The sequence below is a fragment of the Plecotus auritus genome (assembly GCF_963455305.1).
Source record: "Plecotus auritus genome assembly, chromosome: 11".
Lineage (NCBI taxonomy): Eukaryota > Metazoa > Chordata > Mammalia > Chiroptera > Vespertilionidae > Plecotus > Plecotus auritus.
In genome coordinates, this window is record NC_137777.1 from 860,464 (window position 1) to 884,731 (window position 24,268).

The 24,268-nt window shown below is 64.8% G+C and overlaps 3 protein-coding genes across 5 annotated transcripts; all 3 read right to left on the reverse strand.

Moving 5' to 3' along the window:
- Positions 1–1,291: 1,291 nt before the first annotated feature.
- GLI4 (GLI family zinc finger 4) lies at positions 1,292–5,474 on the reverse strand. The gene is made up of 4 exons (XM_080646795.1): positions 5,438–5,474; positions 3,962–4,120; positions 3,019–3,132; positions 1,292–2,330 (listed from the first exon to the last, which is right to left on the reverse strand). Exons 2-4 carry the CDS (start codon positions 4,083–4,085, stop codon positions 1,414–1,416), a joined length of 1,155 nt encoding a protein of 384 aa, XP_080502921.1. The 5' UTR covers positions 4,086–4,120; positions 5,438–5,474; the 3' UTR covers positions 1,292–1,413.
- An 898-nt stretch (positions 5,475–6,372) lies between these two features.
- On the reverse strand, positions 6,373–11,927 carry ZFP41 (ZFP41 zinc finger protein). 2 transcript variants are annotated; one of them, XM_080646924.1, is made up of 4 exons: positions 11,807–11,927; positions 10,278–10,422; positions 9,657–9,832; positions 6,373–8,117 (listed from the first exon to the last, which is right to left on the reverse strand). In XM_080646924.1, the coding sequence occupies exon 4, from the start codon at positions 7,971–7,973 to the stop codon at positions 7,398–7,400; it is 576 nt and encodes a 191-aa protein (XP_080503050.1). In that variant the 5' UTR covers positions 7,974–8,117; positions 9,657–9,832; positions 10,278–10,422; positions 11,807–11,927; the 3' UTR covers positions 6,373–7,397. The 2 variants fall into 2 exon arrangements, with proteins under 2 accessions (XP_080503050.1, XP_080503051.1); XM_080646925.1 differs by lacking the exon at positions 11,807–11,927 and adding an exon at positions 11,164–11,227.
- A 1,973-nt stretch (positions 11,928–13,900) lies between these two features.
- Positions 13,901–20,066, reverse strand: GPIHBP1 (glycosylphosphatidylinositol anchored high density lipoprotein binding protein 1). 2 transcript variants are annotated; one of them, XM_080646374.1, is made up of 7 exons: positions 20,044–20,066; positions 19,869–19,941; positions 19,527–19,593; positions 16,662–16,796; positions 16,036–16,161; positions 14,825–14,938; positions 13,901–14,724 (listed from the first exon to the last, which is right to left on the reverse strand). In XM_080646374.1, exons 3-7 carry the CDS (start codon positions 19,528–19,530, stop codon positions 14,495–14,497), a joined length of 609 nt encoding a protein of 202 aa, XP_080502500.1. In that variant the 5' UTR covers positions 19,531–19,593; positions 19,869–19,941; positions 20,044–20,066; the 3' UTR covers positions 13,901–14,494. The 2 variants fall into 2 exon arrangements, with proteins under 2 accessions (XP_080502500.1, XP_080502499.1); XM_080646373.1 differs by having other exon boundaries at positions 16,662–16,799.
- Between the last annotated feature and the right edge of the window lie 4,202 nt (positions 20,067–24,268).

A 24,268-nucleotide genomic window follows, 5' to 3' on the forward strand; every position in this document is an offset into this window, starting at 1 on the left:
CCCCGAGCGGGCGGTCTGGGCAGGACAAGACCCGGCTGTGAGGGGCTGGATGGGACCCGCACGAGGCCCCCAAACACCAGGGCAGACGGGCGCCGGTGTCGGGAAGGGCTTCAGCGGGAACGAGGGTGGGGCCGAGGCCCGCAGGTCCGCACCCTGAGCTGCGCGGGGACTTGCTCTCACACAGGCTGTGCCCAGGTGTCAGCCGCAGCCTGCGAGGCCCAGAAGTTACTCCAGGAGAACACGGGCCAGGTCCCCAACGAGCAGGTCCCCTTTCTAGACCGCAGCCCCCCAAAGTTCTCCGGCCTGCAAGCCTCCTGTCCCTGAGAGAAGGGGCCGCCAGACCGGCCGTCGTGTGGACATGGAGCCCAGCCTGGGCGCTGAGGCTGCAGGGTGACCCCCCCCCCCATCACACACTGACCCCGCTGCCCGTGAGGCATGGCCAGGCTGTACTGAGAGAGCCGGTGGGGGGAAGGCGGGCAGTCCCGTCCCCCCCTCTCCAGGCCTCAGGGACAGAGTTCCAGGTGCCTCTGACCCCAGGATCCGCACGGAGGTGAGGAGGTGAGGAGGTGCTCCGGCCCCTGAAGCGATGTCCAGAGAGCCTGGCCTCCAGGCCTCTGCCCTGGGCGGCTCTCGCCCCGGGGGGTGCCGGGTGGGGAAGCCCAAAGCGCTCGATGCCCTGAGTGCGGCCTGGTGAGGGGCCCCATGGGCCGGGTCCCAGCAGGAGGCTCGGCTCCCAGTTGCAGTCTTGCAGTCGTGGGAAGCCAGGCCCTCCTGCACCCGGGGTGGCGGAGCTGCCCTCTCCAGCAGGAAGCGGCAGGGCAGGAGTGGGCACGCGCTGTGGACACGGACACAGCCCTCCCACCCAGAACTGGAAGGCTCATCGCCACAAGGCGGACATAGCTGACCTGAAGAGGGGGCACCTGTTCACGGAGCACCCGGGCCCCTTGGGGGGGGGGCGGGGCCAGAGGCCAGCAGAGCACGCCAGGGGCTGGCTGCGCGGGGAGGGGACTGTGTCCCCGCGCCCAGGACAGGGGCTTCACCAGGCGTCCTCCCCGCACCCTGGGGTGTCTGCACCCGCGAACACCCGCCCTGAGGTGCCTGACCACCTGAGTGTGGCTCCGGGTAAGTCATGACCCCTCCAGGCTTGGTCCCTGGTGAGCTCAGACCCCCGGGGCCCCAGACTACCGCCGCACTGTTAGGGCCCCAGGTCCCTTCTCCCCCGAGACAGGCCCTTTGGGGACAGGAAGCCGCCCCATGGCCGGCCCCGCCCAGGCAGGAGCAGCTCCGATTTCCGACAATTAAAAGGAATTTATTCGGGGACGCTCTGTGCGCGTGTGCGGTGCCAGCTGGGAAGGAGCGAAGGCTGCAGCCCCCCCGCCCCCTCCCGCTGGAGCTGGAGGCCCAGCTGGGCCGCTACTCGCGCGAGTGCACGCGCTGGTGCTGGATGAGCTGCGAGCTCTGGCCGAAGGCCTTGCCGCAGGCGCCGCAGGCGAAGGGCCTCTCGCCCGTGTGCGTCCGCAGGTGCCGGAAGAAGTGCGAGCGGCCGCGGAAGGCCTTGCCGCAGGCGCCGCACTCGTAGGGCTTCTCGCCCGTGTGGATGCGCTGGTGCTCCATGAGCACGGAGCTCCAGACGAAGGCCTTGCCGCACTGGCCGCAGGCGTAGGGCCGCTCGCCCGTGTGCAGCCGCCGGTGCCGCGCCAGGTTGGAGCTCTGGCTGAAGGCCTGGCCGCACTCGCCGCACTCGTACGGCTTCTCGCCGTTGTGCACGCGCAGGTGCTGCGTGAAGTGCGAGCTGTGGCTGAAGGCGCGGCCGCACTGGCCGCACTCGTAGGGCCGCTCGCCCGTGTGCAGGCGGTGGTGCTGGATGAAGCCCGACCAGCCGCGGAAGCGCTTGCCGCACTCGTGGCAGGCGTAGGGCTTCTCGCCCGTGTGGATGCGCTGGTGCTTCAGCAGCAGCGACTGGTACCTGAAGCTCTTGCCGCAGGCCTCGCACCGGTGCGGCCTCCCGCTCCGCGGGCCCTGCCGCCCCCCGAGGCCTGAGTCCTGGCTGAGGCCTGAGTCCCCCAGCTCCGGGCCGCCCTCGGTCCCAAAGGCGCTCTGCGGCACGAGCGTCCTGCGGCCGGCGCCCCTCTTCTGGGAGCAGGACCTGGGCCCTGGCGGCTGGTCCGCCGGCTGCTCCAGGCCGGGCGCCTGCGCAAAGCTGTCCGCACACGCGGGTCTGCGGGGGAGGCCCCTCAGCAGGGCCCTCAGCGCCCCGCCCTGGTCCGCCCCGTCTGCAGGGTCCGGCGGGCGGGGAGACCTTAGCGCCGGCTCGGGCTCCGACTCGGAATCTGAAACGAGGAGCCGAGAGGTGGATGGCGCCCGCCCAACGCACCCACCCGCCCATCCATCCGCCCCTGGGCCCGGCTATGCCGCTGGGGGACCCGGCGGACAGGGGCGCCACAGACTGCGGGAAGCAGAGCCGCTGCTCCAGAGGGCGCTGCCCAGACCCGCAGGAGGGGGCGCGGTGCCCCCTCCACGCAAGGAGGTGCCTGACCTGTCTCTGAGCTACAGCACCTCCAGGGGCCCAGCCCCGCCCCCTCACCGCTCTCCTTCCCCAACCCCACCTCAGACCTGACACCAGCAGGACCTCCGGGTGGGGCGGGGCGCCGGGGATGGCTTCTCAAGGGCAGGAATGGGGGGAACTGAGAGCTGAGGGCCCAGATCAGCGCAGCCCAGCCAGGTGCGGGGAGAAGGGGTTGGGAACCAGAGCTTGATTTGGGGGACAAGTGGGGGAAGAGGGGCCCAGGGACTCCCTAGTTGCCACCCTGGGGGGCGGTGGTGCTGAGGAGGAGCCCCCAGTCCCACAGGCAGGTGGATCGGGGGTCTGGTTGCGCTCGGGGCCTCGGGAAGCCTCCGGGAGAGGGGTGTCGTGGGGGAGGGGCGCGGGCAGCGGCGCGCAGGGCCTGGCAGCGTGGGGCCTGGAGCAGTGAGGCTGCAGAGCCTGGCACGCGGCTGGCGGGCAGCTTCCGCTCTCACCTGGCCAGCAGGCGTCCCTGCCCGCCTGGACCTCCTCGTCTTGGACATGCTGGTCCACCAGATCCTTCTCCCACGGGGGCTGCGAGAGCACCTCAGGGCTGTGGCCGCGGGAGCCTGGGGGTACAGGGGGGCTGGGCTCATCTCCCGCCTCTCCAGCCCAGGGCTCTCTCAGCAGCTACAGGATGCCACCTGCTCCTAGGTCATGACCCCCAACACACAGCACACCTCCTTGCCCCCCAAGCACCCCCCCCCCCAGGGCCTGTCCGGTGGTGGAGGGCCGGGTGCACCAGACGAGCAGGGCCAGGAGGCTCCTGGCAGCCCAGCCCAGGGTGCTGCTGGGAACTCAGGTTCCGGTCCTGCAGTGCCCTTGGGTGACCTCAGGCCACCCCAACCTTTCTCATCTGCTAGTGCCCCAGAGGCTGCCCCGGGCTTCCGACCCGCCCAGAGCCTGGCACTCAGCACAGCCGCTGCCCCACGGACCTCAGCTTATTTGTGTCCGCGGCGAGGCCAGGCCTCCTGGGGACGTGGGCGTGGACGGGCCCTCTGAGCAGGAGCCGCGCCCAGGGGCACCATGTGCTCGGGGCTTGGACATCCTCCCCTCGGGCTCCTTCCACACCCGCACAACTCAGACCCCGCGGGGGTGCGGGGGCGGGGCTAGGCCCCTGGGCCCGCCCACACCAGCCCGCCCAGAATTCTGGGCACCATTTTCCCAGGCTGGGGAGGGAGATACGGTGACTCGCTTCCATCTAAGACCCAGGCACTGAGGATGCTGTTCTGTTTGCGCCTGACGCCCCTCCCAAAAGGAACAGGCCCAGGGGACTGTCCCCAGGAACCACTGCTCACAACGCTGCCCCCCCCCCCCCCAACCAACACTGCCTGGGCCCCAGGGTTCCTGAGGGTGCGGGAGCCCAGCAGAGAAAGCCGGGTGAGTCCGGGTGAGTACCGGTTTGGTGGCTGAGGAAGAGAAGCGGGGCCTCCTGGTGGTGGGTTCCAGGCGTCCCTGGTGGCTCGAGACTGGCAGGGGGCGGGATGCGAGGGGGCTCCTGCCTGTCCCCCAGGGCTGCCATCGCCCCCGGCCTGATGGAGGTGTGCACGCCTGGACCTGGGGAATGAAGAGCATGGCAGGATGAGGGGGTGAGAGGGGTGCACTGAGGCGGGGGAGGGGGACACCAGCTGCCCATCAGCCACAGGCGAGCTGGGAGGGACAACAAGACGGCCCAGAGGTATCGTGTGGGGCCTGGGTGCCAGGGACGTCGTTCCACGTCATCAGCACAAACCGACCCGAAAAGCTGTCCCCCGAACGGCCGGGTGTGTCCCCCACCCACCCAGAGGAACCTGCACTGCCTCAGGGGGCCGCTGGCCTGGGGGAGGTCGAGGTCGGAAACGGGACCTTGTCTCCTGGAGCATGAACATTCTAGGCTGAATCTCACTGAGACTTTCCCCAGAAAAGCCCTCCTCAGACCCGCAGGGCCCCGGAGGCTGCAGGAGGTACCTCCCAGCCCTGCCCATGGCGCTCAGCCTCTTCTGGGGTCAAAGACACTTTCCTTTAACCCGGTGAGTGAGGCCGGCTTGTGCGATGAAGCAGGATTCCTCATGGGGGAGGCGGGACATGGGAAGGACAGTCGATGCTCGCTCTGCAGTGGGACAGCAGCTGCAGGAGGAAGCGGGAGGCCCCAGTAGGGGTCCCGCCAGGGCCCCGACCTTCTGGGTCAGCCACCGGCAGCCTCATCCCTAACAATGGGAAGGGTCTCGGGCAGCCAGGTGGGTGGACACAAGGCGGGGCTGCAGTCACGAGATGTGGGTGCAGGTCCTAAACCCCCAAATCACCTGAAGTGCTTGGTTAAGGTCCTGGGGCTCATCTGGGAAGGAGCAGGCTCGGCCCAACGCTGGCTGTCACACGGGACGCCCACAGGGACACGGGCACACAGTGAGCGCAGGGTCCACGCCGCCGGCCCTGGAGCAAACCTTGCTCCACCCCCCTCTTCCCAGCGTGGAGCCTGTGCCCGGGGGTAAGGCTCGACTTGTTGGGGGTGGGGGGGACGCCTGCCTGCAGAGAGCAGCCTGCCCGGCCGGGTCAGATGCTCACACGCGCTGGCCGCGGACCTCGGACCGGGGACTTCTCAGCCTCAGTTTACCATCTGCAAAGCGGGCCTGACGGTTCCCGTCCCTCGGGTTCCGGGCGCGTGGGGCGGCGCCCGCAAACAGACACGGCGGTCGCCAGGGGCCAGTGCGCCGCCACCCGGCGGAGGCCTCCTCTCCGCTCTGGGGCGACCACCCGCGCCCCCGAGGCCGGGGTCAAGGTCACGCGGCAGCGGCGGCTACGGGGCCGGGTTCGCCGGGACAACGTGCGAGCGCAGACCGAGCCGGGCGCCCCCGTAGCCGCCGCACCCGTCCCCGCTCCCTCCAGGTGCCCACTCACCTTGCAGACCGTGGTGGCCACCGCGCCTGAGCAGACCGGAAGTGATCCCGCCCCCCGCCCCGGCCGCGCGCACTTCCGGCCGCTCTGGGCGCCCGGAGGACTGCCGCCTTGGTGGCCCCAAGGCTTGTGATGGAAGCACACACCTAACTTGTTCCCGACTGTGTTGTCCATGAGTGGACAAGGGCGGCGGGCCTGACCCTCACCAGTTCCCCTTTTCTGTCTATCCCGCTTCTCCTTGCCCGGCCACCCTATGTTGCCCTGGGCCCTGGGGGGACAGGACCTGGGGGTTCTGGTTACTCCTTGCGGAGAATTAGCCAATCGCGGGGTTCCTCCCTCCCCCATGTTCGGGGTTACCGACCCTGCTAGCTTCTCCCCTTGAATGGCATCTGATCAAGCAAGTGCTCAGGTTTCTGCGGACAGCTCCCCTGACCTCAGGGTCGCCCTATGGGATCCCAGCAGCTTCCCTGCCCCCACCTGTCAGTTGTGACAACAGCAAACATCCCTAGACATTGTCCGCGATCCCTTCTGAGGCAGACTCGCCTCTCCTGCTCTAAGGCAGGCAGAGTGAGCAAGGGTGTAGGACCTGAAGCGGGGAGCCGCAGGTACCAGGAAGCTGGCCCGGTGCCTCCCAGACACCCCTGTGGGTTGTGACTGCGTTTCCCAGGTAGGGAGGGCCACAAAGGTGGCGCCTACAGAGGGACTCGGTATCTTGTCACTGCAGGGGTCACTCCTGTTCTGATTTGTGTGTTCTCTCTTAGGGGTTTGGCTAATGTGAGGCTGCCCCCCAAGACACCCACGGAAGGCAGCAACCAGCTGGATCTCTGGCCATGCTGGCCCAGGCCAGCTTCTCCGGGGGGCGGGCGCACGTTGGTGGCTCCCTGAGGAATCCCAACTGCACCCCCAAGCTGCTGAGGTCAACAGAACACAGGGAAGGGGTCAGGACAGATGTTTATTGCTGGAGAAAACAGGTGCCAACAGCCCAGGACAGGAGGCATCATGCCGAGTGTGGGGCCGTGGAGTAACCAGGAACCAGTGCGGTAGGCAGACCAGGTGGACGCTAGGCCACAGGCGACCACGGGAAGCAGAGAGCGCCCTCCGAGGGTGTGAAGGGACCACAAAGTCAAAGTCAACCACTCTGACTAGTTAGGGTTAAACTTCTGGACGATAAATGGACAGCGGGAAGCACCACCACGGCCCAAGGCCACCAGCTGCGTGTGAGCGCGCTTACGGCCACGGCCACCTTGAGCCCAGGGGACGGGAGGAGAGGCCAATGCACCGAGTACACAAGCCCGCCAGGAAACAGGCGCCAGGAGGCGCAGACACGGAACACAGAACCAGGATGCCGCGTGGGTAAGGCCGCAGGGACACTGGGCACACGTGGAGCAGTGCGTGAATCCTCACGAGCTCCCCAGTGCCAAGACCCAGGCATGCACTGGAGCCGAGGCATCCTGGGTGCTGGCCCAGAGGGCGGTGACTTCAGGCCTCAGAAACCAGGTCCGCAGGGGAGTTTGGGCAGCAGCACCCGCCCTGCCCCCCGGCCAACCTGGATCCTGACAGGACCCTGGTCACAGGAGGCCACCCTGCAGCTCACCCAGCATGACCTGATCCATTCCACACACAGCTGAGGCTGGGGTCTGTGTGGCAGGTCACATCCGGGGCAGCACTCAGGCCTGAGGAGCTGTGTGCCACGTGGCCCATCCGGGTGAGTCGGGCAGCTCATCTGGGACGATGGCCGGCCCGGAGGACACACAGGGGCTGGTGCTCTAGCCCGAGAGGGACCTCACCGCAGCCAGCCGAAGCTCTGCCGTCAGGCTCGGGGCCTCGGGCCTCCTGCCGGCTGCGTGGGCACGGGCTCGGCACCCAGTGGCCAACGATCTCAAAGGAGCAGGTGAGCGGCCGCAGCCCGAGTGGACACCACAGCAGGGCGGCAGCGGGAGGTGCTGAGCGGACAGCTCCCCGCTCAGCGCTTCTTCCTGGGGTGCCGCTTCCGGTGGCGAATGAGGCAGGAGCTGTAGGCGAAGGTTCTCCCACATTCCTTGCATTCGTAGGGCTTCTCTCCAGTGTGCGTTTTCCGATGTTTTAGGAGATTGGAGCCGCAGTTGAAGGCCTTCCCGCACTGGCCGCACGTAAAGGGCTTCTCGCCGGTGTGGACCCGCCGGTGCTTGGTGACGTCGGAGCTGTGGCGGAAGGCCTTCCCGCACTGGCCGCAGCGGAAGGGCTTCTCCCCGCTGTGCACGCGCTGGTGGCGGCCGAGGTCTGCCTTGTGCTTGAAGAGGCGTGCACACTCCCCGCACTCGTAGGGCTTCTTTCCCTGAAAAGGGCCGAGCACGGGAACCCCCTCCAAGTCATCGTTAAAGGAAGCATCGAAGGCGTCCAAGATGTGGGCCTCGTCCCCGGGGCTCAGGCCGGGCTCCCTGCCGTGCTTCTCGGCCAGATGGGCTCTCCGGCGGGGCCCCCTCCCCGCGGACGCCGGCTCGTCCTTGGCGGCGCCCCCCTCCATCTGTGTCTTCCTCTTCCTGCCCATCGGCTTCTCCATGTCTCCGCTCCCAGGGGCGGAGGGACCACGGGAGCGCCGGGAGGGGGAGAAAGGCGGGCGGGCGCGGTCCTCCAGCCTCACAAAGGCCTTTCTCTGGAACCTTCCTCAGGGCCCTGCCTGTGCACTCGGCACTTTCCCGCGGACCTGCAACAGAAGGAGTGATGGCGACCCTGCGGGGGCTGAGCACCGGGGCGAGCACACAGGAGCCTGAGGGCGAGGGAGGGCGGGAAGGGGGAGGGGCCACGGGGACTCCCCTTCCCGCCCCTGCTCCTGCGTGGCCACCTGACCACCTAACAGCACCTCAACGGGACACGACCAACCAGAGCCCCGGCCCCCAGAACCCCTGCCCTCCGGCCGGCTCCCTCATCTCCAGAGGGCAGAGGCGTCTGCTCAGCTGCTAACCAAGGAATCTTCTGCCAGGAGACGGGTCCCCACACCTGTGTCAGGTGCCGGGCATGAGCCACGCCTCCTTGGCGGACCCCACGCTGGAGTTCCTGGGTCCGTCACTTCCTGTATTCAGGGCCAGAGGGCGTGCCTTTGGAGCCACAGGGGGCGGGGCCACACGGGGGAGGAGCCACGTGCCCCTCCCGGAAGGCACCACCCACCACCTCGGCCTGGATTCCAAGCTGCATGACCTCAGGGTGGACTCCCTGGTGGCCGCCCCAGCCCTTCCCTCCCCTCCCTCCTGATCCATTCCACACAGCAGCCAGTGCCCACACCCCCCAGGGCTTCCCTCACACCCCACACACTCCTGCCCCCTCTGGCCCTGGCCCGCCTCATGGCCGACCCCTCACTCCCTCCATCCATCCAGCCTCCTTTAGGTCCCAAACATGCCCAGTTTTTCCAGTCCGGTGCCTGGCTGCTTCCGGAAACAGGCCCTGAGGGCGGGCACTGGTGCGCTGGCCCTCTCCCATTCAGAGGCCGCCCTGCACCACCCACACCTCCTCCTCGCTGCTCCCTTGCGCACCCCCTTTCCTGGCGGCACATCACCTGCGCTAGCTCACCCATGGAGGGCCAAGCCCAGGGTCTGAAAATCCAGTATTGCTGCTCCCTAATTCCATCTAAAGCATCCCAGCCCCGGCCGGTGTGGCTCAGTGGATAGAGCGTCGGCCTGCGGACTGAAGGATCCCGGGTTCGATTCCGCTCAGGGCACATGCCTGGGTTGCGGGCTCGATCCCCAATTGGGGGGTGCAGGAGGCAGCCAATCAATGATTTCTCTCATCATTGATGTTTCTATTTCTCCCTCTCCCTTCCTCTCTGTAATCAATAAAAAAACCCAAACATTCAAAATAAATAAATAAAAGCATCCCAGTTCCACACATTCAAACAGGACCTGGCTGTCCCAGCGACAGGCCAGGCCAGCTGCTCACGCCCCCCGTGGGTGGCTCAGTGGTTGAGGGTCAACCTATGAACCAGGAGGTCTTGGTTCAATTCCCAGTCTAGGCACATGCCTGGATTGTAGGCTCAATCCCCAGTAGGGGGCGTGCAGGAGGCAGCTGATCAATGATTCTCATCATTGATGTTTCCCTCTCTCTCCCTCTCCCTTCCTCTCTGAAAATAAAACTTAAAAAAGAAAAAAGCTCCCTCATCTGTCTTTCCCCATCGGCCCCTCTGTGCCCACCGACGGGATTCCAGCATCGCGCCTTCACACACAAGCTCTGTGACGCTCCTGAGAGTAACTACCCAAGATCCGGAGGCAGCACTGTCCTCTGGGCCTGGACCCCGCAGAGCGGCTCCGAGTCCTCAATCCATCGCTGCAGGAGGCGCTCTTAGCTGAGGCGTCTGGTGGCTGTGCGGGTTACCCTTGTCTGCGAGCGGCCTGTCATCCTGGCAGGCGGTCTCACCCCAAACGGTGGGCTCTAGGAGACAATATTCCAAGTTGCAAATGTTGGAAGGTACAAATGCTTTGAATTCTCTGTTAGGTCACAAGGGGATACCTGGGCGGCCCCTTCTCTAGCACGCGGACACAATGCGTTCAGTGACCACATGGCCTTCCCAGCTTGGCTAGGGCTGCGCATCTGGTTCCGGAGGAAAAGTGCAGATACACCTGACTGCCGCTCGGCGGCATCGCTCAGAGGGGGCAGCAGGGGGGAGCCAGCGCTGGGGGTGAAGGGCGGTGGTCTGGGCTCCGGGGAGCATGCAGAGAGAAGGGGGCGTCTCCGCTGAGCAGTGTGTGTGTGGGGGGGGATCTCAGCCCCACTCCACCAGCTGCAGCTCAAGGCTGGGGCCTCGATTAAGTGAAAACCGAGAACCAATAGGAAAGCGCAATCGGCTGGGAGGCCTCCAGGGCCGGTGCAAACTCACCTCCATGTCCCTCGGTCCTTCTCGGTCCTGACCCCTCCGGGGCTCCACACCTGCTGCCGGAGGCCTGCGTGGGGCTCCTCTGTGTTGCAAGCGTGGCTCCCTTCTGAGGATTCTGGCCGCTCTCCACACTGAAGCGGCCGTGTCCCTGTGGGGCGCGGGTGGAGGGCAGGGTCGTGTCCTTTTCATCCCCGACCCCCTAGTTCCCGGTCTAGAGCGGACGCTGCTCGGTGCTCAGGACACCGGCAGCCCGGCTCCGGCTCCAAGCGCCTCACGCAGAGACTGGGTCTCCTCCCGGCTTCCTCTGCGCGCTGTGCACACCAGGAACAAAGCGATGCTGAACACGGAGACGACCAGGCCTGCAGACAGAGGGGCCGCCACAGGGACACGCACGCCTCGGCCCCACTGCGGGCTGGGCGGGGGCGCTGCGCCTGCTGTGCAGCTTCGGGGTCCCTGTGCGGCTCCCGGGACCGCGCCCCTCGGAGCCAGCGGCTCCGGGCTCCCGGGAACCTCGCTCACCGCAGCCCCGCCCCTCGCCGCAGGGGCCTGGGTCTCAGAGAGAGACCGCGTCCCAGCGGCTGTGAGATCGGGGCAAACGGGCGCCGCCTGGGGCCCCGGCTGCAGCGGCCGTGCCGAGGCCGACGCGGGAGGCCCAACAGGGCAGCGCCGCGCCGACGGCAGAGCCTCGCCAGCCGCGCGGGAGACGCCGTCACCTCCATCCGCGCGGAGCTGGTCCTCGCGCAGCCTCGCCCTCCGCCCGCGGCGCCGGGAGCCCAGGCGTGGAGGCCCGTGCCCGGAGCCCACACCCCCTCGGAGGGACCCGGGAGCCCCTGGCTGAGGGCGGGGCGGGGAAGGAGGCCACCCTCGCCGAGTCCGGCCGCCGACCCACCGCTCAGACACAGACCTCGGCAGCAGCCCAGCCCCGCAGCCGGGCCATGGCGCCTGCCGGAAGCGCCCGCCTCTGGGCCCGCCCCTTCCGGTGCCGCTCTAGGAGGCGAGGCTCCCGGCCTCTCTGTGGTGCGTCGCGGAGGACTCCGCCCCCCCAGCCGGCTCCTCCCACTGCCGTGGGGTGCCGCTGGCCCCTCACTCTCCCTGAGCCCCCCTCTTGCACCCCTGCAGCCCCCTCACTCACCGCTGCTTCCCTCGCTCACCCCTGCGCGCCTTCCTTCACTCTGTGTCCCCTCACTCTCCCGCACTCCATCACTCACCCCTGCACCCCGCTCATCTCGGGCAGGAATAATGGGCGGTGATTAAGAGCGGGGACCACACGTGAAGCCTTTTCTCACGTTGCTCCAACCTTCTCCCCACTTCCCCGCCCCCGCCCCGCCTCTCTCCACCCCCCATTCTCCGAGGCCGGAGACCCAGCCCTGGTCCCAGGGGCGCGCTCCTCCCGGTGGCGCCTCCCTGCGTCAGCTGGGTGCTGAGCGCCGCCCCCGGTGGGACCCGCCCTGAGTCAGGGGTCCTGCGAGGTGCACAGGCCTGAGGTCACCCCTCTGCTCCGGGAAGTTCCTGCTGGCCGTGGGGACGCTGACCTGTCCTGTCCCTGCAGACCCCGCTGTCACGGAGCGTGGGGGGCAGTCATGGCAGTCTCCCTCCTCAGGAAGGTCCCGCTTTGGGTGACTCCTGCCTCCTCCTCACCCCCTTCTCCAGCTCGAGAACAAGGACAGGAAATGCGCTGCGGCCACCTGCTTCCTGTGCTGGCAGAAGCCAAGACTGGGTGGGGTGGGTCAAGCGAAAATGGCAGGTGCCCCACAGGACAAAATGGATCTGAGTGGGGGCGAGGGGGGAGGGGACCCGCGGTCTTTGGGGAGGATGAGAGCTGCATGGGAGGGGTGCCTAAGGAGGCTCTGCTCCCCAGGGGGCCCCAGAGGCTGCTGGGCCCAGATAAGAAGGGAACACAGTGTCCCCCCTGAGCTGACTCCCAGTGCCAGGGCTGGGGGGGGGGGGGACACAGGGCCCTGCCGTGGCCCCAAGGGCTGGTTTCAGGGTGGGGGTGGCAAGGCAGGGAAGGGGTGCTTTAGCCCAAAGGCTCTGTCGATAGCGGGCACTGCCCTCCTCATTAGGGGCAAGTGGAGGGGGTCACTGAGGGAGCAGGGCCAGCGGGCTGACCCAGGGCCGGGGAGAGGGACAGACGGATGCCCCACAGGTGAGAGCACAGAGCCAGGGCCAAGGTCGGAGCAGGGACCTGAGGCCTGGTCCGCATCTCAGCCCTGGGCCCCCACAGCCCCTTTATTGCCCTGAGGGCCCCTGGGTCCCCCCAGTCATACTGAGGGAAGATGAGAAGCTCCAACAGCATCTGAGTTGCAGGCAGAGCATGGCCACGTGGCTCCGGAAGCTTCCAGCATCGGCCTCCCTCGGCCAAGGGCCTGCAGGCCAGCTGAGGGGCGGCTCTGGAAGGCCTCCCTGCGGCTGGGGCAGGGGCAGGGGCTGGAGAGAGCCCTCTGAGGCCTGGGGCTGGCTTCCTGCTTCCCCAGGGGCTGGATGGGGTGGAGTGGGAGGGGCTGTGCACTCAGACCTCCTCAGATGACAGCGCCCAGTACTTCTCTGGAGGGCAGGTCCGAGGATATTTTTTCATTGATGTTTAAAGAGCGGAAGGAAGGGGGACAGAGAGAGGGAAATATCGATGTGAGAGACACATCGATTGGTTGCCTCCCCTGTGCGCCCCAACTGGGGCTGGGGCTGGGGATCAAGCCTGCAACTGAAGTACATGCCCTTGACCAGAACCGAACCCGGGACCCGTCAGCCCGCAGGCCGACGCTCTCTCCGCTGAGCCAAACCGGCGAGGGCTCATGAGGTTGCTGGTCCTAAGGGACTCCCTCCCCATCAACGTGCTGGCAGAGAAGCCACCTGGGAGGCCCAGAGTGTGGGCTGGAGGGCGTGGCCTAACATCTGAGCCAGGGACCGTGACCCCTGCTGTGCCCCATCCGCTGCGCCTGAACGGGCTGTGAGTGTGTCCATAAGTGTGTGCACACACATGGGTGTGCGCGCGCGCGTGTAAACATGCAAGGGACAGAGAAACCGAAGACAACTGGCTTCCGCACCCAGAAGTTTCTCTCCAACCCCGGGCCGGTATACCCGCTCCAGGTCACCCGCGATCCCGGCCCTTCCTCCACGCTGCCCCGTCAGTGTCAGAGCCGCCTCGTGGCACAAGGGGCATGCTGAGCGCCAGCCCTCATTCCTGCCGGCAGGAGGGCGGAGGGGAAGGGGCCTGCCACCTTCCAGCGAGGTGGCGTGAGGACTCTGGACTTCCCAGCCCACAGCCCAGGGATGTGGCGCTGGTGGGGGACTTAGGGGCCCTCTACGCTTGTTCCATAACTGCTCTGATGGGGAAACTGAGGCCCAGGTCAGGCCTCCGCCCCCCACAACTCAGGGCTGGTGAAAGCAGAGTTTGGTGCGGTCAAGAAGGCCAAGCACACCCGGCCGGCGTGGCTCAGGGGTTGAGTGTCCGCCTATGAACCGGGAGGTCACGGTTCAATTCCCGGTCGGGTCACATGCCCGGGTTGCAGGCTCGATCCCCAGTGGGGGGCGTACAGGAGGCAGCCGATCAATGATTCTCTCTCACCATTGCTGTTTCTCTCTCTTTCCCACTCCCTTCCTCTCTGAAATCAACTTAAATTTTTTTTTTTAAAGAAATCCAAGCATGCAGCAGCCAGCACACAGCTCAGCACAGCCAGAGCAGACACTGGGAGCCCAGAGGGACAGGGACAGGGCCACCCTTGGCCCAGGCAGGCTGGGCGCTCCTCCCCATGCCCTCCCACTGCCCGCTCCCCTGCTCAGGAGCCCACAGGCCTGCTCCAGCCCCTCCGCCAGCTCCTCCCACCTCCTCCCACTCCGGCACCCACCGGGCTGAGGGGGTGGGAGAAGTCCTGTCTTGGCTCACCCCTGCCTCCCCTTTTCTCCTCTCCAGCCCTGTCATTATTCTTGGCCACCCCCTGCCCCCGTCTTTGCAGCCCCCGCCCCCCCCCATGGGAGGCAGATAAGTGGACGGAGGCAGGTAGCTGGGGGGAGGGGTGGACTTCCCAGGCCCATAGCCAGCAGCTGAGGCCTGCTCAGCCCTCCACGCACAGGCAGAGGGAGAGGAGGGCAGACGGGGAAACTGAGGCAATGTAGGTGGGCTGGGAGGAGCCAGTGCTGGCCTCCAAGTTTATTCTCCAAAACTGGGGCAGGAGCGGACGATACTGGGCAGGGTTCTGGCCGGGCCGGGGGAGGGCCCGCTCCGCTCAGGACCCCACGGCCCCGCGGCCGCCGAGGAGCAGGCTGAGCAGGAGGGCGGCGGCCACGGTTGGGGGGCTGCCCTGGGGGCCGCTCGCCCCGCTGTCCTGCCAGGGCGGGGAGTTGCACAGGACGGTCTGGCAGCAGATCATGGTCATCTCCGTCCCCTCGACCGTCCTGGCCACCGGCTTGCAGGCGTCTGTGCACCAGCCTGAGTAGGTGGTCAGAGGCGCCGATTCTGGGGGGGCGGGGCAGAGAAAGGGGGAATGACGCTGGAGGGGGGTCAGGGAGGAGGCCCTCGGAGGGCCGCGTGCCTTGGGGTGTTCGTGGCCACTCACCAATGTCCCACCGCGAAATGATGGACTTGCAGAAGCGCTGGCTGAGGGGGCAGCGGAGGGTCTGCTGGCAGGTCTCCCCCTCGTGCAGGGACGAGCAGGTGTAGCACCGCAGCCCTGGGGACAGGGGCTCAGCCTTGGGCACCGCCCCCACCCCCCCCAGCTCTCCCGCAGCCTCTGCCCTCCGGGCCCCCCAGCTGGTCCCAGGCAGAGCCAGCCCCTCCTCCTCCTGATGGCTGGCCCTCAGAGCCCACCCTGGCTGAGGCCTGGGGTGTTAGAGCTGCGGGGAATTCGGGGAGGGTGTGGGGGGGCAGACATCTGGGGGGGGGGAAGGGCAGCAGTGCTGGGAGTCCCAGGCCACGCAGGCTGAATGCTGGCGATGCCCTCGGCTTTATCCCCGTGGGTGGGACAGAGGAGGTGGCCCAGCCATCTGGTGAGGGCTTGGGTGAGTCTCCTCTGTGCTCCGCGCTCTGCTCTAAGCCCCTCGGGCTCCCTCCTTCCTGCAGGAGCCCACCCAAGCCGGCCCGGGCCCCCCACCTTGCCCTCCCGCCGGGCCAGGCTGCCCCTGGGTTTTTGTTGTTGCCCATCCTCCCCTGAGGATATTTTCCCACTGATGGTCAGGGAGAGTGGGAGGGAGAGGGAGACAGAGAGAGAAACACTATGTGAGAGAAACACATCGATTGGTTGCCTCCTGCATGAGCCCCTCCCAGGGCCTGGGCCAGGGAGGAGCCTGCAACGGAGGCAGGTGCCCTGGACCGGAATCGAACCCGGGACCCTTCGGTCCAGAGGCCGACGCTCTATCCACTGAGCAACACCGGCCAGGGCTGCTGCTGTTTTTCTGATGGGACTCAACCGGGGTCTGTGTGTCCCTGGCCTCTCCATCCTGGGCCCACTGCACCCCTCTGCTTGGTGAACCCCTGCTCAAACCCTCCCCCCCACCCCCCACCCCACCCCCCTCGCACCATTGCCCCTCCCCCTAGTGGCTCTGCTGGGCTCCTACTCTGGGGGGCAGTCAAGGGTCCCGGTCAGGGTGCTGATGAGGGTGCGCTGAGTGTCAGGCTCCCTCCTTCCCTGCACCCCCTGGCTGGGAGGTAGGTCCCCGTGGGGCCTGTCTGTCCATCACTCCAGCCCACACCTGGCCTGGACTCCAGTGCCCACAGGAAGGGCTGAGCGTGAGGAGCGCGTGCTTGCGGCCGGGGGTCAGTGGACGGTACCTCTGTCCCCGCTGCCAGCCACCACACCAGGCCCCTCGTCATCCTCTTCCTCCTCGTAGTCATCGTCATAGCTCTCCGGCCCCAGGTCCTCGTCCTCCTCCGCCCCGTCCTGTGTCTGTCCTCTCCCTGGCCACGGGGACCCCATGAGCCTCCGCTCCTCGGTGCAGAGGGCGCGCTGGGGGTGGGAGGGACGGCCCTGTGCGCACCCGCCCCGTCTCCCAGGCTGCTCACCTCCCTGAGTGTGACTGGGCACTGTCCTCACAGCACCAGCTGCTGTGGCCGGCTCTGGACAGCAGCCCCCCCCCCCCAGGATGGCCTGCCCACCTGCCCATTGTACTGAGGGGGAAACTGAGGCTGGAGGGGAAACCCCAACGCTTGTGTTTCAGAGAGGTGGAGTCTGGGGCTTAGGGGAGGGGAGCCCGTGCCCCCAGGACTGGCTGGGGCTGGGGCTGGGGAGGTTTGGAGACTGTGGGGGCCCAGGGCAGCCCCCTCCACCTCCCTCCGGCCTCCTACTCTGGCCTCATGCCCTCCTTCCCAAGCTGCGTCTTGTCCCCAGGCTGCGGGTCCCCCTGGGCGGGGACTGTGTGGCACCCCCTGGCTGCAGCACCGGCCCTCTTGCTGAGTACCTGGCTGCTTGCACAGCAGCAGGGCGAGCAGGACGGCCGCGAGTGCCTTCATGCTGCGGCCGTGGTCTGCGCAGGCCGTGGTCTGCAGGCCGTGGTCTGTGCGGGTCTGTGCAAGCCGCGTATCTGCACTCTGTCCTGCTGGGGCCCGGGACCCGTGGGAAGTGTGATAAAGAGCATTGCTGAGGGGCTTCCTGGAGGCTCCTGCCCCCCCCGCCCCCCCAGCTCCAGCCTCAAACAATTGGACAGTTTCCCTCCCGGACTTCAGGGACCCAGGGAAGGGAAGTCAGTGTGGTTGGCCTTGGGGAGCCCCAAGCATCTGTGCGGCTCTGCCCAGCCTAACGCGCTGCCCCACGCCTCAGCCCTGCAGCGCCGCCTGCCAGCCGGGCCATGCATGTCCTTTACTTTAACGAAGTGGAACTCAGCTCCCTCAACTGACCGTAAAAAACCTCAGAATAGCCATGGCTGGTGTGGTTCACTGGTTGGAGCGTCAGCCTGTGCATGAAAGGGTCATAGCTTCCAGGTCAAGAGTACTACCTGGGGCCAAAACCGGTTTGGCTCAGTGGATAGAGCGTCGGCCTGCAGACTGAAAGGTCCCAGGTTCGATTCCGGTCAAGGGCATGTACCTTGGTTGCGGGCACATCCTCAGTGGGAGGTGTGCAGGAGGCAGCTGATCGATGTTTCTCTCTCATCGATGTTTCTAGCTCTCTATCTCTCTCCCTTCCTCTCTGTGAAATATCAATAAAATATATATTTAAAAAAAAAAAAAAAAAAAAAGAGTACTACCTGGGGCCCTGACCGGTTTGGCTCAGTGGATAGAGCATCGGCCTGCAGACTGAAAGGTCCCAGGTTCGATTCCGGTCAAGGGCACGTACCTTGGTTGCGGGCACATCCCCAGTGGGAGGTGTGCAGGAGGCAGCTGATCGATGTTTCTGACTCTCTATCCTTCTCTCTTCCTCTCTGTAAAAAAATCAATAAAAAAAAAAAAAAAAAAAAAAAAGCACTACCTGGGTTGCAGGTTCAATCCCTGGCCCTGATTAGGGTGCCTGTGGGCGGCAGCAAGTCAATGTGTCTCTCTCACATCGAAGTTTCTCTCTCTCTCTCCCTCCCCTCCTCCACTCTCTCTAAAAATCAATGGGGAAAATATCTCGGGTGAAGATTAGCAAAAAACAACACAAAAACTTCAGAATAACTGCAGGGATCTGTGCACCATGGAGAGGAAGGAAGCAGCTCGTGTCCTGAGCCAGAAAAATATTCCGTGGAAGAAGCGGGCAGAGAGCACACACTGTCCTGTGTGTGAAAAGGGAGGAAGTAGCCCTGCCTCCCCCGCTTTGCATCTGTGCGGAGCTTGGGCCATCTGGCTGCCCCAGGCCCCGCCTCCTGGCTGCCCCAGGCCCCGCCTCCTGGCTGCCCCAGGCCCCGCCTCCTGGCTGCCCCAGGCCCCGCCTCCTGACTGCCCCAGGCCCCGCCTCCTGGCTGCCCCAGGCCCCGCCTCCTGGCTGCCCCAGGCCCCGCCTCCTGGCTGCCCCAGGCCCCGCCTCCTGGCTGCCCCAGGCCCCGCCTCCTGGCTGCTCCAGGCCCCGCCTCCTGGCTGCCCCAGGCCCCGCCTCCTGGCTGCCCCAGGCCCCGCCTCCTGGCTGCCCCAGGCCCCGCCTCCTGGCTGCCCCAGGCCCCGCCTCCTGGCTGCCCCAGGCCCCGCCTCCTGGCTGCCCCAGGCCCCGCCTCCTGGCTGCCCCAGGCCCCGCCTCTTGACTGCCCCAGGCCCCGCCTCCTGACTGCCCCAGGCCCCGCCTCCTGGCTGCCCCAGGCCCCGCCTCCGGGCTGCCCCAGGCCCCGCCTCCGGGCTGCCCCAGGCCCCGCCTCCTGGCTGCCCCAGGCCCCGCCTCCTGTCAGCAGGGGCCCACCCTCCTCAGGGGCTCCCGGCCCCACCGGCCTGTCCTCAGCTGTGGGACAGGCAGCACTGGTGGCCGCCTGAGAGCCAGCCGCTGGGCAGCACCTTCCAAATCCCAACCCAGGGGCTGGAGTCTTGCCTGGGTCCAGGGCTGCAGCCCCGGCCGGGAAGGCTCAGACCCGCCTCCACCTGCGGTCCCACAGGTGCTGTCCCCTGAGCTGGACACACCCTTCTGCTGACATGGAGGCCACGATCGCCTCTTTCTTCAGCGCAGCCCAGGTGCCTGGTCCTCCGGTGCCTCGTGCCCTGACCTTCAGCGTGTGGGCCCCACAGAGTTGGGGAGGACTGCTGAGCCCTCTCTCCAAGCAGCGGGAGGCCCCGGAGGGGAGGGCGGCCTGACCTGCAGGTGTGTGTCCCACTGGCCGCTGGGTCTGACCCCAGTGGAACAGGCAGGTGCGGGAGAGAAAGCAGCCTCAGGGGGCCCCACCCAGGCCCGCAGGTCAGCAAGATAGAAACAGGGGTGCTGGTGCTGGTGCTGGAGGGGACGCAGGGAGCGCACCAAGGGGCAGCGGAGGCCTCTGGCGGGCGGCGGGGGGCGGGGGCGGGCAGGAAGTTCTGTGAGTTTGGACACATGTCTAAGGATGTGAGTCCACCATTACAGTAGCATGCAGAGGGTTCTCACAGCCCCCCAAACCCTCTGCGCTCCCCTACTCCTCCTCCCCACCCTCGCCCCGCTGCACCCCCTTCCCCGCGCGACTGCTGGTCCTGTCACGGTGTGCACAGCGCTGCCGTTGGCGTCTGCCACGCCGGCTGGACTCATGTACTGTGTTCCCTTCCCAGACGGGCGCCTTCCCTCGGGAGCAGTGAGTCTCTCCACGTCCCGGGATTGATAGCTCGGAGCCCTTGAGCGCCGGGTCACAGGCCACCGCCTGGATGGACCGAGTTCATGTGCCCGTCGCCTGCTGACGTTTACTTACCCATTGCGGCTGCTCCACGTTCTGACGATTCGGGGGGCAAAACTGCCGTGCAATCGGTGTGCAGGTTCTGTGTGGACACAGTTTTCATCTCCTTGGGTAAATGTCAACACAGATGGTCCCCCACACACCCATCTGCCTCCTCTGGGTGACCCCGCCCCAGGGGGTGTCGGCTCTGGGGAGGGGGCTCCCACCTCAGCTGCAAGATTCAAGGGCTCCAGACACCACGGGGCGCAGGGGCGCGCAGAGCCCTCTGGTGGAGGCTTCCGGGATGTTTAGGAATCCCCACTCCCCCTCCCGGTTCCCCCCATCACTCCCGTCCCCACCATGGCCAGGGAAGCAGACCTGCCGCCCCAGTTCTTGGCAGCCAGGAATCAGGGGGCCCTGAAGGACCTGGGCGTGGGAGGAAGCTGATAGACTGGAACCAGAGCAGAGACCGGGCACTGAGCAAACAGACTCTCTCGAGTGACGCCTCCCCGACCTCCAGCTCCCGCCCCGGGGACCCGCGTCCAGCTCCCACCCTCCCTGTCGGGCTGTTCTGCCTCACTGTCTCCTGCGTCCCCTTCTTGCTCCTTCTCTGCATCTATTGCCCTCGCGAATCTGAGGTGCAGAAGCCCGTGCATTTCCAGGGTGTCTCTGGGGTTGGCTCGTGAGGGCAGCAGCTTCTCTGGCAGAACGGAACCGGGGCCAAGGCCTTCGGTATCCCAGTCATTATGTTTGGCCCCAACGTGCGGTGTTCTCTCCAGGACGCCGTGTCCTGCCAGTGGGGCCTGTCACCTCCGCATGTCGCATGATTGTGACGAAGTTGGTGAAAGTCTAAGTTCTGTGCTTTCTGCGGGAAGTGCCCATCTTTGCTCTGAGGTGCCCCGCCCAGGTGATTCCTGCCCAGGCCCCCTGCACGCCCCCTCCTCTATGTCCATGCCTCCCTGCCACCCTCTCGGTGGCAGGTTACCCCCACCTGTCCCGGCCACGTCCCTCAGTGACCACCTCACCTCCTGTGCCCTTCCCTCTGCCTCACCCCGCCAGCCCCTCCCGAGGTCACATCAGCACGGCCACCCGTGGCCGCCCACAGCTCTGCTCCAAACCTCACCCTCGGGTTTGCAAGGTGCTTCTGTGCTGTCCGTGGGTCGGGGGGAAAAGGGCGTGACCCAGAGGAGGGACGGGGAGGGGAGGGTCCCGCCTCGGTCTGCACGTGGCACCCTCTCCTTTCCTTTATGGGGACCCCAGGACTTCATCTCCGGGTCCGGAACGTAATTCCATCTGCAAAGACCCTTCTTTTCTTTCTTTTAAAATATATTTTTATTGATTTCAGAGAGGAAGGAAGAGAGAGACAGAAACATCCAGGATGAGAGAGAACCATGGATCGGCTGCCTCCTGCACGCCCCCCACTGGGGATGGAGCCCGCAACCCAGGCATGTGCCCTGACCACCGGGAATCGAACCTGTGACCTCCTGGTTCATAGGTCGACGCTCAACCACTGAGCCACGCCGGCCGGCAACCCTTTTTTCAGTAAGGTCACAGTCCCAGGTCTGGGGTTAAGATTTGGACATCTTTTGGGGGCCACCATTCAGCCCAGCACACATCCCACCCCTCACTATCCCGGGGCCCCTGCAGGAAACGTGCTGTGTGGGTGACAGATGTCCCTGCTGACCCTCGGCTGGCCCCTCGGTGAGGCCACGCTGTCCGTCTTTTGGGAAAGCAGTCCTTCGTAACACGGCCGCCAGCCACATCCCCAGTCTCCGAGGTGTGGGGGAATCCGATGGTATCCCCGCAAATACCGGGTGGGGACCCCAGCCTCGGCCCTTCCCCGCCAGGGCCCGAGCCAGAGGCCTGTTCTCTGGGCTTCTGAGCCCCAGATGCCTGGCCAACGGCTGGAGAGCCGCGGCCTCTGACACTGTCCCTGGTCCTGACCGCCGCGGAGAGGCTGTGCTGTGGGCCTCGCTGGCCCATGGTCCTGGACCCAGAGCACAGAGTCGCCCCAGGCTTCGGGCAACTTGCCAGAGTGGCACCTGTCAGGGCAAGATCCCGGTGCCCCTCGCCAGGATCTGGGCACCTGGGCGGGGCAGGCTGGGAAGAGGGAGGGCAGGCCAGCTGTCACCCCTCCGGGCCAGAGGGGCCAGGCCCACACAGGGGCTTCGGGCTCTTGGCCCCTGAAAGACAGCCCTTCCTTTTGCTACTCATGGCAGATTGTCACTCGTGTTTGCACAGCCCTGATAGGGTGAAGCTGACCCACGTGTGTTGGGAGGGAGGCAGAGTAGCTTGGAAACCGGGATAGGAATCTCTGTTTCCTTGGCAACCAAGCCCGGCGTGGGAGAGCCCAGGTCTCCGCTCTCTGGGGCCCAGAGCTGCATTCCCCAGGGGCTGGCCCCACCTCCTGAGGCAGTAAATGGCTTTGGACACCGGGCTCCTGCCCCTCCTGCCCCCATACTGCCCCCCACCCCCGTCATGCCCACGCCAGGCCCCCGTCACGCCCCGCCCACCTGTATGCTCTTTTGCCGCATTACAGATAACCCCAGAAGGTAGGGGCTTAAAACACCAGCACGGATGGCTGGCAGTGTCTGGGACAAAGTAGAGAGAACTTGGGAATGGCTTCAAGGTCAGTGAGCAGCGATCAGGAGGACCTGGCTCCTGCAATGATGGAGGCTGGACAGTCCAGCATCTGCACGGCGGCCCGGTGGCCAGCGGCCAGGGGAGTCAGGAAGAGCCAATGATTCAGCTCAAGTTCAAAGGCCACCTGCTGGCGGCATCCCCCCCGCCCCTCGCCCCTGCTCAGGGCAGTCAGTCCTCAGTTCCATTCAGCCCTTCTACTGATTGGGTGAGGCCCACCACGACCACGGGAGGCAGTCTGCTCGGCTCACAGCCCGGCGGCAGTGGCGGCAACGCTGATCTCAGCTACCGCCTTCCGAGCACGTCCCAGCCTTGATGTCACCGCCTCTGGGCTTTCCGTGCTGCTGTTCGAACGCTGCCGCCCGTCCGGCTGCCAGCCCTTCAACGCTGACCTCCCTCCCTTTTGGCTGATTTAAAGCTCTTTCATCTTTTTGGTTTTTTTTAATATATTTTATTGATTTTTTTTTACAGAGAGGAAGGGAGAGGGAGAGGGATAGAGAGTTAGAAATATCGATGAGAGAGAAACATCAATCAGCTGCCTCCTGCACAATCCCTACTGGGGATGTGCCCACAACCAAGGTACATGCCCTTGACCGGAATCGAACCTGGGACCCTTCAGTCCGCAGGCCAATGCTCTATCTACTGAGCCAAACCTGTTAGGGCTCTTTTTTTAAAAAAAAAAAAATAGAAATTGACTTTATTTAAAAGTGTATACGCCCTAGCCAGTGTGGCTCAGTGGATAGAGCGTCGGCCTGCGGACTGAAGGGTCCCGGGTTCGATTCCGGTCAAGGGCATGTACCATGGTGGCGGGCACATCCCCAGTGGGGGGTGTGCAGGAGGCAGCTGATCGATGTTTCTCTCTCATTGATGTTTCTGACTCTCTATCCCTCTCCCTTCCTCTCTGTAAAAAATCAATAAAATACATTTTTTAAAAAGTGTATATATCTTACCCTACAAAAGGGTAATATGCAAGTTAACCATAAAGGTCTTTCGTCTCCGCTGGTGTGCAGTTTGTCGGTGTCATACCTAGGTGTGGATTGTTTGCCTGTTTGTTTATTCTGTTTATTTTTTTTAATATTTTATTAATTTTTTACAGAGAGGAAGGGAGAGGGATAGAGAGTTAGAAACATCGATGAGAGAGAAACATGGATCAGCTGTATCCTGCACACCCCCTACTGGGGATGTGCCCACAACCAAGGTACATGCCCTTGCCCGGAATCGAACCCGGGACCCTTCCGTCCGCAGGCCGACGCTCTATCCACTGAGCCACACCGGTTTTGGCAATGTCTTCAAATATTTTTTTTTTAATATATTTTATTGATATTTTACAGAGAGGAAGGAAGAGGGATAGAGAGCTAGAAACATCGATGAGAGAGAAACATCGATCAGCTGCCTCCTGCACACCTCCCACTGGGGATGTGCCCGCAACTAATGTACATGCCCTTGACCGGAATCGAACCCGGGACCCTTCAGTCCGCAGGCCGACGCTCTATCCACTGAGCCAAACCGGTTTTGGCAATGTCTTCAAATATTGACTCTCTGTCCTTTGGGGCTGATATTACTCTCCCGGCACACTGTTTCTTGTGTATTCACATTTCTTTTCTTTCGTTTGTTAAAAATATTTTTGTATTGATTTCAGAGAGGAAGGGAGAGGGAGAGATAGAAACATCAGTGATGAGAGAGCATCATTGATTGGCTGCCTCCTTACGCCCCCTACTGGGGATGGAGCCCACAACCCCAGCATGTGCCCTTGACTTTGGAATGGAACCCAGGCCCCTTCCGTCCTCAGGCCGACCTCTATCCCCTGAGCCAAGCCCGCTAGGGCCAACGTTTCTTTTCTATTCCCCACCTCCTTATCCCTTGTGCTATATTCTTGATCGTGTCTTTCGATTTACATTCCAGTTCACAAATTCCCTCTTCACCTGCGTCTAACATGCTGCCTAACACACTTGCTGAGTTTATGTCAACAGCCGCTTTATTGAAATATAATCCACATCCTATAAAACTCACCCTTTTAAAGTATACAATTCAGCGGTTTTCAGTGTATTCACAGACTTGTGCCACCATCATCACTCCGTATTTTTAGAACATTCTCATCCCTGGGAAAGAAACCCCTTGGATCATTAGCAGAAACGACC